Consider the following 17,798-nt stretch of genomic DNA (forward strand, 5'->3'; position numbering starts at 1 on the left):
TAAGATATACAAATGCATATGTGCTGGCAGAAGGCACAAAATATTTTTAGACCGAATCATAGGAAATTGTTAATAGTGGTTACGTTAGGGAAAGGAGACTAGGGTGGGAAGGAAAACTTTCGCTTTTCATTTTGTACGTTTTTGTACTGTTTAAATTTTCCAGCCAAGAACAGTCTCATTCTCGTACAATTTTTAAGTGTCAACAGAGGTTGCTTGAGTGATGAGATTATAGGCCTTTTTTTTTTTTTTCCAAGGTTCTTACACTTCTTTGTCCTTAAGAAAGCCCACAGCTGATATTTACCATTTTAAAAGTAAAATAAAAGCACAGGACTTGACTGGACTTGCTTACCATCTCAGACCACCCAGGATTGAACAGATAAATATATTACCTGGTATAATTTCTTTTAAAACATCACAGAACTCTTCACAAACTGATTATTTGTTGTGAATGAGGCTTGCGATAAATTTAATTTGAAGAAGCAGAGTTGTTATCTAAAAATCAGAAGGAGACAAGGCACTTCCTGTTTCAGTGGGACTCTCTACCAAAGTGCTTTCACAAGCTTTCTCTCATTTAATTTTCACAACAAGCCTGTGAGGTGGGTTGATCTTGACCTACTCTCCTTACTTCACAGCTGAGAAAAACAAGAAACTGACAAAGTACCACAGGTGCAAGAGAGAAAAGCAGAACCAGGGAAGAAGCAGCTGGATCGCCTGCAGTGTTGTCACCTTACAGACTGAATCCTCACCTTCAAAGGTTCTGTTCCAAGTCTGCTGGATAATTTTCCCTCCATCCTTCTTGCTGTAACCAGCTCTGAGTACTTCATGTAAAGCCAGAACATAGAGGAGGATGGCATCGTGGAATCCTTCAACAAACATGTTAACCTGGAAAGGAAACCCCAGTTGGGTGAGCCCAAACACCAACGTCTCAACATTCATGAGTCATGTAGGCAAATCAAAACAGCTAACAAGTTAGACTTGAGGTCCACAAGCAGTGGCAGAGATGAGCAGAAGAGTAGCTAACAAGAATCACGCCATGGTTTTCCTGGCCCTGGCTTAGAAGGAAAACCATACCTCAGCTGGGGACTTTGGAAAGCAGACAAGATATTACAGAAGTCGAGGAAATTGTACCTGTTGGTGAGGCTAAGTATTCCAGGTGCATCTGCCTTTGGCCTCTACACAGGTGCCCTCCTCCTTCCTCACATCTGTTCTCTACCTCAAGCCAACTGAAGCCCAACCTCTCCCTTGAGGTCTTCACCATCTTCAACAGTCCCCACGATCTCTCCATGCTCTGAATGTGACACTGACTGAAAGAACAGTGCAGGTCCATTCATTCATTTTCAGACACCATTGAACACCTACTCTAGGATTCAAAAGGATTCAAAAAAGAGTAGGCACTGCCATTTTAACCTGCCCAGCATCTGTGTCCTCTCTTCCATCTCAGTTTCTCTTTCCAGCTTGTGTTCATAGTGGTTCCTGAGCATCTGACCCCTCCCTCCCAACTCTGGACCCACCCCTACCCTACTAAGCTCTAACAACAGGAATGGAAATAGGCCTGGACCCGACCGGTTTATCCCAGCAGAGTTCTAGGTCAAATAAGATACCCCTTGTCCTCAAGAAACTTAAGTTGCAAGTACTTTGGGGGAAGTCACTTAATTTCTTTGAGCCTTGTTTCATTCCGTAAGTACCATTTGAAAGTTCTGATATTATATTTAAACCCACTGAACATTCATTGAACACGAAATGAGCAAATACAATCTTGAAACCGAGTAGCTTACAAATTCTGTATAAAGTACAAAAAATAAAACTAAAAACAAGTCTTATTTCAGGAGAAAGTGACAAGAATGGAATGCCATGGAGCAGAATGAATTCAGCATCCCACAGACGACCACTATGAGTCTTGGGGAGGAGGCATTCTATGCTCACCCCTAGAAAGAGATCCCATAGGAAGAGAGACACACTGACCTGCATCACCTCATTCAAATACAAGCATTCACAGCAGACACAGCCCAATGTCCAGTACTAGGTGGCCTCATCCGGCCCTTAAGGATGATGAGTTTTCATCACAGAAGCAAATATTTTGGATTTGCCAAAGCCCAGTGCTGAGAGGCCGTTTAGAATAATGGCTAGAACCTGGGCTCACTACTCAGCTTTGCCACTTCCTAGATGTGTTTCTCCGCAACTCTGAGCCTGTTTTCCCTATCTGGAAAATGAGGAAAATAATAGTACTTGTCTCATGAGGTTGCTCTTAGGTTTAAATGAATTACTAGATGTGAAAGATCTCCAACAGTGCCTGACAGAGTCAGTGCTCAGTTAGGTTTTGTTGTTGTTATTGTGTACCTATAGAGAATTATAAACCGAGGGATCCTGCTTAGCCTTTAATTCCTAATAGCAGTATTCAGAAAATAAGCAATCCACTTATGGTATAACATATTTTGTGGACCCATTTTACATTTCATGGAAACTAAGGCTCCTTGTTCATGCTTTAACATGCCAAGCAGTTCTCTTACTTCCAGAGTGGTCACACCCCTAATTCTGCCAGAGCATGAAGTGTGCACCCCACACTGGTCAATTCCACTGACCATCTAGGAGAAAAGGAGGAAGGGAAGAGTGCTGATTCACAGAAAAGCTCAGAGTTAGCTGCTGGACCCAAAGTCTAATCCTAGCCCTGACACATTACTTAATCTCTCTAATCTTCAATTTCCTCATTGGCTAAATGGGACTTTAGCACCTATTCATCCCACAGAGCTCTTCTGGGAATTAAATGAATTGGTGCATATAAAACAGTTTCTGGGGCCACAAAAACAAATGGTAGACACTGGCTTTTACTCTGAGTCTTCAAACTTAAGTTTCAGTCATTATTTTCTTAGGCAAAGAAGAATGGAGTAGAAATAACATCTACTAGTCAAAGATAATTTTCTAGATATGCTAATTCAGATATGCTGATTTAGATACGCTAATTCAATTTTCCAAAGAAATATGAAATTTTCACTTAAGCCGTGAAGTCACCATGGCTTGAGAAAGTGTGTGTGCTGATGAGTTAATGCATCTTAGTAAGTGGACTTTAGCTGTTTCTCTGACCATGTCATCTTAGTAAGTGGACAGTTTCTCTGACCATGATAAAATTTTTTTTTCAAAAGATCTATCTTCCCTTTGTTAATTGTATAAAACTCAACCTGCTACAAAAGGAAGTCACAGAACCTTGGCATATGGGAGATGGAAGACACCTTAAAAAAGCTCTGGTCTAATCTCCTTAGTCTTGGAACCAAAAGAGCATCACTCTCTATCAGTCTTCCTACACTCGCTCACTGAGGGTTGTTCCCTCTCTAGTCCTTGTTCCTGGGGAGCTAGTATGGCCCCTGCTTACACTGTAAAGTACCGGCTACTGGGTATCAGCTGTCCACTTCTCTCCCTCCTCCTCCTCTTGATTCCTTCTCAAAATCCTAACCTAGGGCCATCATGCTGCCATTGGTGACCCAAAGCACAGGACATGTGCCCCAGTACCAACCTCCTTCTGGCCCATCCTCTTTCCTTGATAGGCCCTCTCAATTGCCCCCTGTACACTCCCCAATTATCTGGCTGAGAAACACGAACTTGGATTACCCTTTTCTTCTTTTTAAAGATTTTATTTATTTATTCATGAGAGACACAGGGAGAGGGAGAAGCAGGCTCCCTGCAGGGAGCCCAATGTGGGACTCAATCCTGGGACTCCAGGATCACGCCCTGGGCTGAAGGCAGACCCTGAACCACCCAGGCATCCAAATTACTCTTTTTCTAACAGGTTTGATGGGAGAAGAGAACAGATAGCTCTGGACACGTGTCCAGGTCTGAAAACTCATTCTATCTTGATTTGCAAATGGATCGCAAAATTTACCTTCTTTCCTCCCAAAGTAGCTGAGTGTTTCCCTCTCCTGCCAAAATTAGCAGGAGAGCTGTTGACCCGCACTGAGGTTCACTGGCACCCCAGCCTGCTGCGGGGGAGGTTTCATAACACCTACCTCATAGAACTTCAAGCCAGAAGCAAAACCCTAGAGACCATCTTTTCTCAAGGAGAACATTCTCACATCCACACGTGTTTTTTAATGGGAGGAAAGCCCGTTAGCACATTATAGGCACTGAAAATCGCAAGTGTAATTTTTTTTTTAATGAAGGAGAAAATGATCCAGAGTACTCAGTTGCCTTGAAACATTTTTCACTCAACCTCCAGGCTAAAAGGAACAAAGTCATCTGGTATGTCCCCCTGCTTCTGGTCATAACAAAATTTGAACCTCAAAGTCCTGACTGACAGATCATGCTATTGTTACTAATCGAAGAAAATAGGATTCCCCCACCTGAGTATTCTAATATTTAGCATCATTTCTAGCCAAAAAGCTCTTCCTTACTGTCATTAGGCATAGTCTTAATTAAATTCCTTAACACAGCCTTTCCCCTGCTAGATGCTGAACAGTATAGTTCATGAGCCCTGGGAGTTTACAATCCCAACCAAACAGTACCACAGCTCCACAAAAACACACAGATGGACTTTACACAACAAAGTTATGAAGTAGACCATGATGAAGGGCAAGCTTCAAGGTAGTAAGTACTTATGCTATGTATCAAGTAAAATGCCTGTCCTTTAAACAAGATGGAAGTCACTCATCGTCTTCCACTCATTCTGGGAAGTTTGCCAGAACAAGATAGCATGCTGGCACTAACAGAGGTCTCATCATTTTATCTCCATTCTCTTGATTTTGTCCTCTGTAGTTGGCCAGCAGCAGGTCTTCCAAATGAAAGAGCGCCATTTTGTCGCTGGCCTTCCTCTCTGAGAGCACCTGTCAGACATGTCTATTAGTGTTGTGTTATTTTTTTAATCCTCTATCATGGAGAAAGCTGAATTGAAATCTTGTTATATTTTAACTGATCATAAAGAGTTGCCCTTCATGACAGGACTCCTATCTGTGACAGTGAGTGGAGTCTTTCTCATTTCTCTTTGGAGGGGCAAATTCATAGATGAATTCCTCAGTGCCTGAGTTCCAAACAAGTAAGCAGAGTATGCTGCATGCCTCAGCTGTTCTGTAAAGTGAGAGTGAATAACACAGCAGTAATCTAGCTCCCCAGGTCGTCTGGATATCTGAGAAAGCCTGTAAAGCTCTCAGACAGAGGCCACTGGGAGAGAGCTACCAAAGTTAAATGCAAGGCTCGGCTGTCCTGGGATTTTGCTTGTGGTATTCACATAACTCAAGCATATCACTCAGTGATTTTATCTTCCTTACCACAAACCAGTGGTTCCCAATGCAAAAGAAGAAAGCAAAGGATATTGGGCAACATTTCTCAAGAGTCTTTTGAAAAAGACATGACCTTTAACCTCTCACTTAGTTGAAGGGGAGATGAGAGAAATGGAAATTTTTTAAAGATTTATTTATCTATTTTGGAGACAGCAAGAGGGGTAGAGGGAGAGGGAGAGAGAATCTCAAGCAGTCTCCACACTGAGCTCAGAGCCTGACATGGTGCTTGATCTCACAACTCTGAGATCATGACCTGAGCTGAAACCAAGAGTTAGACACTCAGCCAACTGTACCACCCAGGTGCCCCAAGAAATGGAAATTTTGGTGGTGAAAAGGTGAGAAAAGAACTGGGTCTAGGACGTGCCCCTTCCCCTTCATAGCAGGAACAATGACAGCTTGTCTAATTCATAAATGAAACTTATCCTGACCTACTGGGTCCCTGTGGTGGTGAATGGGGGAAAGAAATGGCCTGGGCATGCTACATGGATACAACAAAGGTTAAAGAATATTATACATTTGATGAACATTTTATAAGTGATCTCCACGCAATAAAAACAGAGATTTTGTTTTAATTCAACTTTCTGTTGAATCATAAAGTTAAATAATCTATAATTTAGAGTAACAGCAAGAATTTCCATAAACCAAGTGACATCACAACCTCTTCAACACCAAAAAGAGGGAGTTCTCATTCTTACTGGCAGACACTCCAATGCCTGCCTCTTCTCTACTGGGCCTGCCTTCATGGAATTCACACTTGGTCACTTGCTTATTTTAGCCTTGAGGAAAGTTAAGTTGAAAATCTAAATCCTTATCCTAGTTGAACTCTGAGGAAATGCAAAGGTCAAGAGGCTTACTAACAACAGTTAGGCAGCACATCAGGGAGAGAGCCAGGGCCCAGCTGTGTGCTGGCCGAAGCACTGCCATCATGTCTGGCAGATTTCTTCCTCCCTATACTGAAGTTATGACTTACATGGGGTGGGAGTTTGCCCTAAGTTTCCCAAATGACTGTCTCTATCCTGGGCTCAGATCCACCCCCGTAGCCATGCCTGCCCCAGGATTAACTCAGATCTTACAGCCTAGAATGTGGCTGCCCTCAGACAGAGGCAGATTTTTTTTCCTCTGTCTCTCTCTAAAACAGAATGGATCATTAAACAAAAGCAGTCCTGGGAAGATCTTTAAGTTATGACCCGTCCCCTACTATAGCAACTGGCTGCCATTTTAATGATTGCAGCAGCCGTGGAAGCTAAACACAGGCACCACAACACTGGTATATGGCATCCATTTACACGAGCATACCTCAGCAACCCAAGCCACATGGGGCCGCCTGGTAGGGAGCAACAAAGTAGAGGAAGACTCTATGGAATTGGATTCTTCAAATTGGTGGCTGTGGAGCACAAGCAAATGAGAATGACTCAGAAACTCTCCCCTTGCTCATGCAGAGAATTCAGTCATCTGATATGTTTGCCCTCTGAATATGTCACACACACGTCATATCCGGATACTTCTCATCACCCATTACCCTTGAAGGCTTAGTTGAGAAATGCACATACATAATGACCTAATTGTCCCTGGCTTTCAGATGATCAAATGAGTGATGTATGGTCTTGGCCTTGATATCCCACCAGTGCCCAACCAGATAGATGTGCCTCTGCAAGGCTTGGTGACCCAACCCCCACAGACTGCTCTGGATACTCATTGGCCTGTCTTCCCAGGGATCTGTGGTCCTATCAAGCACAATGTTGAAGTGGATAAATGCGTAAACCAAAATCCAATGGGAGAAGGGCTGGGCCAGACAGCAGGACCCTGTGTGGCCTGCAGTGTTCATGCCAGGTGGTGAGGCAGACCCAAAACAAGAGGAAGGCTGATGAACAAAGCCAAAGGGAGATGGAGACAGGGAAACACAGAAAGACAATTCTGGCTTCATTATTTCTAAAAGGTCAAAATCAGAAGGGACAGGTAAATTCTAATTTCTCCAACTTGATGAGATCCTTTTAAACATCCTGATAACTTCAGACTACATCCCCTGAGTCATCTGGAGATGTGATGGTAAGTAAAAGATGGGCAAAAATCCAGGCTTTGGGGATTTTTTTCTTGGGTGGACTTTTCATTTATGTCCTGTATCTTTTTTTTTATTTATTTAACTTAATTTTTTTATGTTTATGAAACTCCTCCCTCCTCCTTTTTCTTTAAGCAATTTCAAGATGTAGTTAGAACTGAGCTAAGATCCAGAACCCCTACTCCTAGTTCAAGCATTCTTGATTTATTCAATCACTATGAATAGTCAAAAGGTTAATTTTATTAAATTCTTAATTCAGAGTTTCCCAAGATATATTTCACAGAGCAGCAGCAGCATTCCTTAAAATGTTAATGGATGACTCTATAAATAGCAGGATTGTGGTTAACAAGTTTACAGAATGCTAGATTGAACAACGTCAAGCAGTTCTCTTTAGTGCCAGGTAATTATTAGAACATCTAACTTTTCTTGAACATCTACATGCTAGGGGCTACGTAAACAGTTAAGTTCTATTGTACTTAGTCCTTACAAAACTTTCATAGATAGGCACTGTATTATCCCTGAGACAGACTCTAACACTCTTACAGAATGGAGATATCTGAGTCAATGGATGGGGTCAAAATCCCAGAAAATGTTGGATGAACAAGTTCTTAGTAGGAGTCCAAACCAGGACTGCCTAGTTATGACATTTATCCTATTGACACATGTGTTCAGCCAACTAATACTGGAAAACAGCTTTGTGCTCTAGTCTGTGTTTTTAATTGGCTTGATAGCTCTAAAAATATCTTGAGTATATAGACTCGAAAGAGCAGTAAGAGTCTATAAAAAAGAAGACTAAGACTCAAATGAACTCTATGCCCTACTCTTTACAAAATATCTTGGATTCTCAGAGCATGCCATGAGGTACCTTTACACATTAGCCCCTGGGCTTGGAATGCCCTCCCCATGGGCCTTGTCTCATCCAAAGCAAACTCCTACTCAACTTTACAGGATATTCTTGGGTTACTCCCTCCAGATCCACTTTCCACCCTTCTTCAACCAGCTCTGTGCTCTGGGAGGCTGACTTATAGGGACAACTCAACTGGGTTCCCTTGTCCCCTAGCTTCTGGTTCTTTCAGCAGATGAGAGGGTAGAAGGAGATAAAGATCAGGATGTCACCTGCACTCCTCCATCAGATGTCACAGGTGGTTCTCCAAAACTGCCACAAGCCTCATGGGTGCTAGTAACCTTTCCCTCCTGTTGCCCCTTCTGGTCTAGGGGTTGTAACAACTTCCCACATTTACAGGTCATGGGGTTCTTTGCCATCTTTCGTTGATCTTCCTTAACTCCACACATAACTCTGTGACCATCCCTTCACTGAGTTCTCTTTCATTTCCTTTCAATGTGTCTTTTATTTCCTTCCAGGATCCTAATGGACACATCAACCTTCTGTGAGCCACTCAAACTTGTTCTTGCTGGATATTTTGCTGAACCACCCCATTCCTCCTTTCTTCCACAAGTGCACTTAGTGCTAACTCATATCTTCTCACACACCAGTCTATCTTGCACTTTTGTGTGCTCTGACATTCCACAAGCTACTTGCACAAACCCTATGGCAGGTATCTTAGTTTCCCTGGATCTAGCCCTGCATCTAACACAACTCACTTGAGTTGACTCCACTGTCACCTGTCATTAACCTACTACTTTGACTGTGCCTCTCTTGATGCCTTCTCCTTCTCTCAGACTTATTACTACTAATGTTCTGTAAACTGAGGAAGAAATCACATAGCTCATTATGACATTATGACTACACTTAAAATGGGGTAAACAGTTTCTGAGTAAGAATTTGAGAGATTCTCCTATGATAAAATGAATAGATTATATGTTGATTTTAGCTGCTCAAAGGCCTTTTTCACATACTTCTTTGCTTTTGACTGGATCTAATATAGTTGAGATTGCCATTAAATTGATCCTGCAGCTGCTACTAAGAGAAAGACCTCCAGATTTTAAAACTGATACATGATGCTTATGCTGAAACTAACAATATAATTCTCAGCCAGTGAATGAATTAACTTTTTAAAGAAACTTTTTCCATCAAATTTGCTACACACACACACACACACACACACACACACACACAGATTATCTACCTTACAAGAAACTTAATTCCCTGAACATTTTGAACACTTTATTGATGAAATTAAGGAATTATTGTAAAATTTCAGGTGTGATAATAGCATCATAGTTCTGTTTTAAAAAGAGAGTTATTTTTAACTCTTTAAAAAGCAGAGTTGTTTGTATCAGATTAACATTTCAAAAACAATTATACTCTCTGAACAAAATTTTTTTTAAAGAATTAATTGAAGAAAAGAGACAGAAAATGTAGGAGATTTGATCCTTGAAAAGAAGGACCATATTTTATGAGAACTAAATGTATATGAATATCCTCTAAGGGTACTCCTTGTCCAGAAGACATGCGGTAGCTAGGACTCAAGCAGAAAGTCACAGCCTTCTTTGCTCCCAATGCACATCTGCATTTTACAGATGATGTAGTTCAGAGTTGATACTGAGGACACAAATGAGGGAGTAAATCCTGGGAAAAAGAGAGCCAGAGAGAAGGGAGCACTCAAATCTGTTCATAAATTCTGCCGTCCTTAGTTGATTCCTAAACTGCACACACACAGGAAAGGCACCAAGGAATCCTGTAGAAAGCAACAGCTGGAAAGTTGAAGAAGCTAAGGAACATCTAAATTGCTGCCTTCTGCACAGAAGAGCATTTGGAGTTTGTAACTTGGGAAATAACTCAGGCTTTCTAGTAAAACCCTATTGGGCCACACCTCTCTGTACCAAGAGACTAAGGATTTGTCCTAAAGCTAAAAGCAAACCAAAAGAGAGTCACCTTAATAAAAAATAAAACCAAGCCTCCAAAAGCTCAAAGTAATCAGTAATTTAACTGCCTGCTGGAACAAAAATTACTCTTGAGAGTAACATAACTGAATACAGTTTTTATAACATATTCACAACATCCACTACAAACTCAAAAATATTAGACATTCAGGGGCAAGAGAAATGATCTATAGTCAAGAATAAAAAGTCACCCTGAAATTATCTAAATGTTGAAATTAGCCGATAAGAACTTTAAAGCAGTTATTACAAATACTTACAAAGGCTTAAAGAAAAAGATGACCACAAAGAATGACCAAATATGGAACCAGCAGAGAAATGAAATCTTTAAAAAAATGAAATCTTTAAAAAAGAGCAAGTGGATATTCTAGAACTGAAAGGTACAATACTGAAAAAATAAATACCCACTGGTTAAGTTTAAAAACAGATCGAATCCACTATTTAAAAGATATATATGAATAGTAAACATCTCAATTTAAAGAACAGAAACAATACAAAATCAATATACATAAACCAACTGTATTTCTATATTCTACCAACAAAAAAATTGAAAATGAATTGTTTATTCTGCTTACAGCAGTTCTAGAACATATAAAAGTATTAGCAATAAATTTAATCAAAGATGTAGAACCTCCACACAGAAAACTACAAACATTACTGAGGAAAAATTAAAGACAACTCAAATAAATGGAGAGATAGACCATGTTCATGGATTGAAAGATTCACTACTTTTAAGATGTCAATTTTTCCCCAAATAAGTCTACAGATCAATACAACCCAAATAAGAAAAAGTCCCAGGATCTTTTTTTGTAGCAATTGACGAGCTGCTTCTAAAATTTATATAGAAAAAGTAGGGATGCCTGTGTAGCTCAGTGGTTTAGCACCTGCTTTTATCCCAGGGCATGATCCTGGAGTCCTGGGATTGAGTCCCACATTGGGCTCCCTGTATGGAGCCTACTTCTCCCTCTGCTTGTGTCTCTGCCTCTCTCTCTCTCTCTTTCTCTCTCTGTCTTTCATGAATAAATAAATAAAATCTTAAAAAACAAAAAAAACAAGTAAAGAACTTAGAAGATGAAAAACTTCCTTTAAAGATAAAGGCAAATTAGAGGACTTGTATTATCAGATTTCAAAATTGACTATAAAGCCATAGTATTCAAGACAGTATAGAATTGGTATAAATACAGACAAATAGAGTAATGGAACAGAATAAAGAGTTCAGAATTCACACTTACATCATTATCTGAGTTTTGGCCAAGTCACTTAAGCAAGTCACAATGGAAAAAAAACAGAATATAGGAAAAAACTTAAACTTGATTTCTATCTCTCAGCAAAATTCATTTGAGATGGATCACAGATCTCAATATAAGAGCTAAAACTATAAAGCTTTGAAAGAAAGTGGAATATTATAAAATAATTATGCCACCAAAAGTTGTCATTAAAGATGTTAAAAAGTGAAAAACTGAAAGAAAATATTCATTATAAATAAATCTGACATATTCAGACTATTTAAAAATAACTTATTTTTTAAAGATTTTATTTATTTATTTATTTATTTATTCATTTATTCATTTATTTATTCATGAGAGACACAGGGAGAGAGAGGCAGAGACACAGGCAGAGGAAGAAGCAGGCTCCATGCAGGGAGCCTGATGCGGGACTTGATCCTAGAATTCCAGGATCACACCCTGGGCCAATGGCAGGTGCTAAACCACTGAGCCACCCAGGGATCCCCTAAAAAGAACTTTTAAAGTCAATAATGAGAGATAAGTAACTCAGTTTAAATTTGGGCAAATAGTTCAGCAAACATCACAAAAATGAAGTAAGCCAACACAGCAAACATCACAAAAATGAAGTAAGCCAACACAGCACATGAAAAGAGGTTCAAAATCACTAGTCACCAGGAGAATGCAATTTAAAAACACAATGAGAGAAAAAAATAAATAAAAATAAATAAATAAATAAAAATACAATGAGGTACCATTCTACCTTCATCAGAATAACTAAAAGTAAAAAGCTGACAACACCAAATGTAGATGAGATTGTAGAAACAACTGTAACTCTCATACATTGTGGGTGGAAATTTAAAACTGTATTACTTTGGCAGTTTCTTATAAAATTAAACATACACCTATGCTCTGACCCAGCAATTTCATTCCTAGATATTACCCAATAAAAATGAAAGCCTAGGTCCCCAAAGAGACTTATACAAGAATGCTCATTGCAGCCTTAGTCATAATAGTCCCAACTTGGGAAAAAAGTCCATCAACAGGAGAATAAATTGTGAAATTATGGTATACAATAAAATATTACTCAGCAATTTTAAAAAGAAAGACTAATAAGTAAAATATCATGCAAAATCTCAAAAACAGCATATGAAAGAAAGAAGCCAGACAAAGAGTATATACTGTATGATTCCATTCACACAGTATGTGCCATGTGAATTTAAGAGTGGGCAAAACAAATTCATGCTAATAAAAGCAAGAAGAGTGTTTTGCATCAAAAACAACAAACTACTTAGGAATAAATTTAATCAAGATCTGTGCACTGAAATTAACTCAAAATGGATTAAAGTCTTAAATGTGAGGCTGAAACCAGAAAACTACCAGGAGAAAACACAGGGAAAAAGCTTCTGGACATTGGTCTTGGCAATGATTTTTTGGGGGTATGACATCAAAAGTATAAGCAGCAAAGGCAAAAATAAACAAGTGAGACTATGTCACACTAAAAAGCTTCTGCACAGCAAAGGAAACATCAGCCAAATTAAAATGCACCATATGGAATAGGAGAAAATACTTGCAAACCATTTATTTGTTAAGGGGTTAATATCCAAAATATATAAGGAACTCATACAACTCAACAGCAAATAATAGTAGTAATCTAGTTTAGAAATGAGCAAAGGACCTAAACAGACATTTTCCCCAAAAGGTTCATACAGAGAGTCAACACGAAAAGGTGCTCAACATCAGTAATCATCAGGGGAATGTAAATCAAACCACAATGATATATCACTTCAGACTTCTTAGGATGGTTATTATTTAAGAAAAGGAAACAGGGGTGACTGAGTGGCTCAGCTGGTGAAGGGTCCAACTGTAGATTTTGGCTCAGGTTGTGATCTCAGGGTCCTGGGATCAAGCCTGGCATCAGGCTCCATGCTCAGCAGGGAATCTGCTTGTGGATTCTCTCTCACTCTGCCTCTCTCCCAGCACTCATTTTCTCTCTCTCTCTGTGTGTCTCTCTCTCCATCTCTCTCTCTCAGATAAATAAATAAATCTTTAAAAAATTTTAAAAACAAAACAAAAATCAAGAGATAACAAGTGTTGGTGAGAATATGGAAAAAAAAGGAACACTTGTGCACCATAGGTAGGAATGTAAATTGTTAACAGTCATTATGGAAAACAGTATGGAGATTCCGCAAAAAATTAAAAATAGAACTACCACTACTTCTGGGTATGTATCTGAAGGATATGAAATCAATATCTTGAAGAGATATCTGCAACCCCATGTTCACTGCAGCATGATTCACAATAGCCAAGACACAAAAAATACGTAAGTATCCATCAATGGATTAATAGATAAAGTAACTGGTAGATATTCAATAGAATATTATTCAACCATAAAAAAGAAGGAAATCAAAAAAAAAAAAAAAAGAAGAAGGAAATCCTAACATCTGTGACAATATGACAAGATGAATCAGGAGGGCATTATGCTAAGCAAAATAAGCCAGACAGAAAAAGACAAATACTCGAGGATCTCACCTGTAAGTGGAATCTAAGAAAGTCACATTCATAGAAAGTGGAATGATGATTGCCTGATTGCCAGGGGCTGGGGATGGGAGAAATGGGGAGATGCTAGTCAAAGCGTACAAACTTTCAGTTGTAAGATGAGTAAGTTCTAGGGATCTAATATATAGCATGGTAATTATACTTAACAACACTGTATTGTATACTTGTAAAAATAATAAAGAGTGTTATCTTTTAGATACAAACTAAAATATTTACAGATGACATGAGGATGCCTTTGATTTGCTTCAAAATTATCAGGTGTTGGGAGTGAAGGCAGGCAAGTTTATAGATGAAATTAGACTGAGTTGGTAATTGTTGAAGCTCAGTGACAGGGACATGGAGCTTGACTATATCACACTTTTACTTTTTGTATATATTTGAAATTTCCCACAATAAAAAGTGTTCTTTATTAATCAATTCCCTAGATGAACAACTCAAGCCTGAAAAGTAGTAGAAATTTTCAGAGTTGGTGCTATTAGAACATATGAAAATACATAACAATCAGGTCAACATGCATGCTTTATCTAGTTCTGTTTTCTATCATCAATCAAAAATTTTTAAATCAATACTTTTTAAAAAGATATTCGTAGATCTTAGATATCAACCTAAAAGAATAGAGCAACACAGCAACACACCAAATGATCAACATGCTCTCAATGCCATTTGGAATCCATCATAATGAACTTATCTAAATCATTCTGGAACGCATTTTAGGACAGCCGTTGGAAACTATGCAAATAATGAGTTTCATATGCTTACTAACTACCAGGAAAAATAGTCATCCCTTGTAATTATCCCGAAAGTACGCCTTCAGGTCTACAGTTTGAGAATTCAGTTAAGTCTTCAAATTTCAAGAAATGCCCCATAGTCTTCACAAGGATGGATCATGCTGCATCTTATTATACATTTTGAAGAGATTGATCTTTTTAAGCCTATCTCATTAAGAAAATTGTTTCATTCCCTTAAACAATTAAAAGATACTGCATTTCTTTTTTAAAACATGTAGAGCTAACATTCTCGGCTAATGTGAGGAGACTCAATACTTCTAAGAAAGTCACCAAAATGGTCAGAGTAAAATACTCTGGATGCACATGTGTCATGATTTTGAATCATGATGGTAGCCCGAATATTTTGCAAGGCACAATAACCCTGAGCTCAATAAATATTATTGGCCACAATAGAAGAAGCTCCTGGGTACAGCCCAAAATAATCAGAGAATTTAAAAATTCCACAAATTGAAGGGAATTTAGAGCTCATACAGTCCAACCAACATATTGTACACATGAGAAACTGAAGCGTGCAGCAGTGGCCTGATTCAAAGTCACACAGATACCAGGACAGAACTATAACCAGAACTCAAGTCTCCTGACTCTAAACCAGCACCTCCATCATCAGTGTTATCAAGCAAGGCACCAGAGATAGAGCACCACAGATATTGGCCTCTTCTTTCAAAGACTAATATAACTTTTCTAACATAAGATTCCCAAGATGTTATCTGCATATCGGGAGGAAGAAAAAACAGAATGTGAAAGTTTATCCTAGCAAACACATTTTTAATCGTCAGGAAAATAGGATCAAAGGGAGAATATCGGATATCAGATTATTAAAGCCAGCTCTTGCTGCTATAAAAAAAAAAAAAGGAAGAAGAAAAGAAAAATTATAAATTGACATAAAGCCAGAAAAAAGGGCTTAGCCTTGTTAGGTCCACTGCTCAGAAAGCCCATCCATCATCATTTAAGAACCTGCTATGTTATTTTAAGAGCTGAGACATGGAACTTAAAGAGGAAAAGTCCTAATTAGAGACTCTATTCTCAAAGAACTGAAATGTCAAAAATCCTCTCTCAAATCTCACTGTCATCTGATTCAAGGACCCTCCCTCATTCCCAGGGCATAATGAATGCATTAAGGAGGTTGGCAGTCAGCTCACATTCTTCCTCTCCACCCACATTATTGCATTCATACTGGGCCATTTCAACGTCCCTGTGCATTATTCATTCATTTAACACTATAGCCTCTTGGTTCCCTGATTGCCATTATTTGACAAATTTCATCTCCACTCAGTTTCAACTCACTTTCATGCACACACCCTAAACCAATGCTTCTCGGACTTTAATGTGCATACAGGTCACCTAGGAACCTCATCCAAATGCAGGTTCTGACTCAGTAGATCCAAGGAATGAGGCACTAAGATGCCTCATTTCTACAGTCTCCCAGTTGATCCCAATGCCACTGCTCCAGAGACTACACTTTGAGTAGCAAGACCCTAGACCTTGTTATCACCTGGAGCTGCTCTACTTTCAAAATCCTTGACAATCTTTTTTTGACTAGTCTCCTACTTCCTACTTCCTTCTGCACATAGAACAAGTTCCTTGAATTTAAACTTCCATCCTCCTTGACTCCCCTCTATGCTTTGTCCAGCCAAGCACCGAAATTGAGCAGTTCCCAATAAAAGGACGAGGCGGGAAGACACCATGTTATTCAGGCAGAGGTACCGGTGGGAAATTGGAAGCAGGGGCCTGTCACTCAAGAGAGAGGTTGCAATTGGTGATATAAATTTAGCTGCTATCCACATAGAGATGAACATCCTGCCCAGACAAGTGGATGTGCTGCCCAGAAATTGTGTTTAGAGAGAAAAGGGCCAAGGGAAGAACCCTGGGAAACACCAATATTTGTGGAGCAAGTGGGAAAGAGGATTCATGAAAGGACACTAGGAAGGACTGCTGCGTAGGCAGAGAACTTGGAGATGGCGGCATCTTGGCAGCCAAGGGAAGGGCAAATTTCACCACAGAAAGAGACCTTTCCAAACTACTCCTCTGTGAAATCCGTCCGGTCAAGCCAGGTTATTTTGCTCACTATTCCCTAAATGTGTCTAATGGCATTCCTACTTCTAAGCCTGGATTCACTTAGCCTCACTTAGGAGGCTCATCTGTACCTATCTCTTCTTCCCTGTACTTCCATAGCCATCCACACAGATGCTGAATCATCCTCACAGGACCTGGCACAATGCCTTGACCAAAGGAAGGACATGGTAAAGGCTGGATGGTATGCATACAGATTCACACAATAACCATCTTCAGGCTCAACTATATGCACGGTGATACTCTGGTTCAAGTGCGCCGCAAGAATACATGTGCACCGAGAGAGTGCATAGACTATATCTGAAATCTGTTCTCCCCAAGAAATTCTTGGATGGAGGTTTAACATAATATGTGTCACTGCTGTGTATAGAAAAGGAAAAGTGTCCTTAAATTGAAATGCATTTGTATGCCAACACTGGGCAAACTGGGGCACCAATCTGACATGAGGCCATTTGCTAATAGAAAAATTAAATCTTCAAGATCTTTAGTCTAGGATAGAAACACAGCTAACTGAGTTCAGTGAATTAGTGATTATCTCACCTAGAGATAACAGGAAAGGGAAAGAATAAAGGAAGTAATTAATAAAGATCCCCAAATTCAGACCAATTATCAAATTATTATATGGAAAAAAATTCCTCCGTTCACCTCCTCCCTACCTCTGATCACAGCCTGTGGGAGCAAGATTTTTAGAACTTTATAAATGAAGCAAGTTCACTCCAGGGGGAGAAAAAAATCAGAAGACAAATACTAATCCAAAATAATTTCCTACAGCTTGAGTTACTTTCAGATTTCACAACTGGGAAGAGGATTGAGTCCCCAGCAATACATTATCCTAGTTCCTCTCTTTTAACAATTGGCTGGACCCCAGAAAGGATGTCATTTAAAACTGCTACTGCACACTGCTCACAGGGCTATGGGATGTTCTGCTCTCAGCTGCCGGGCTATTTTCTTTGGACACTATCACTCAAGGCGCTTAAGCTTATAAAACCCCTTTACAATC

General features: G+C 39.4%; 1 protein-coding gene across 2 annotated transcripts in view; it reads right to left on the reverse strand.

Moving 5' to 3' along the window:
- Nucleotides 1-17,798, reverse strand: part of NPR3 (natriuretic peptide receptor 3) — a 68,829-nt gene that overhangs the window by 14,547 nt on the left and 36,484 nt on the right. For both annotated transcript variants that reach the window (XM_077896330.1, XM_077896329.1), the window contains exon 4: nt 747-882. In XM_077896330.1, coding sequence (XP_077752456.1) covers nt 747-882 — 136 coding nt within the window. The remainder of the gene's footprint in view (nt 1-746; nt 883-17,798) is intronic.

The sequence above is a fragment of the Canis aureus genome, chromosome 4, assembly GCF_053574225.1.
Source record: "Canis aureus isolate CA01 chromosome 4, VMU_Caureus_v.1.0, whole genome shotgun sequence".
In the NCBI taxonomy this organism is placed as follows: Eukaryota; Metazoa; Chordata; class Mammalia; order Carnivora; family Canidae; genus Canis; species Canis aureus.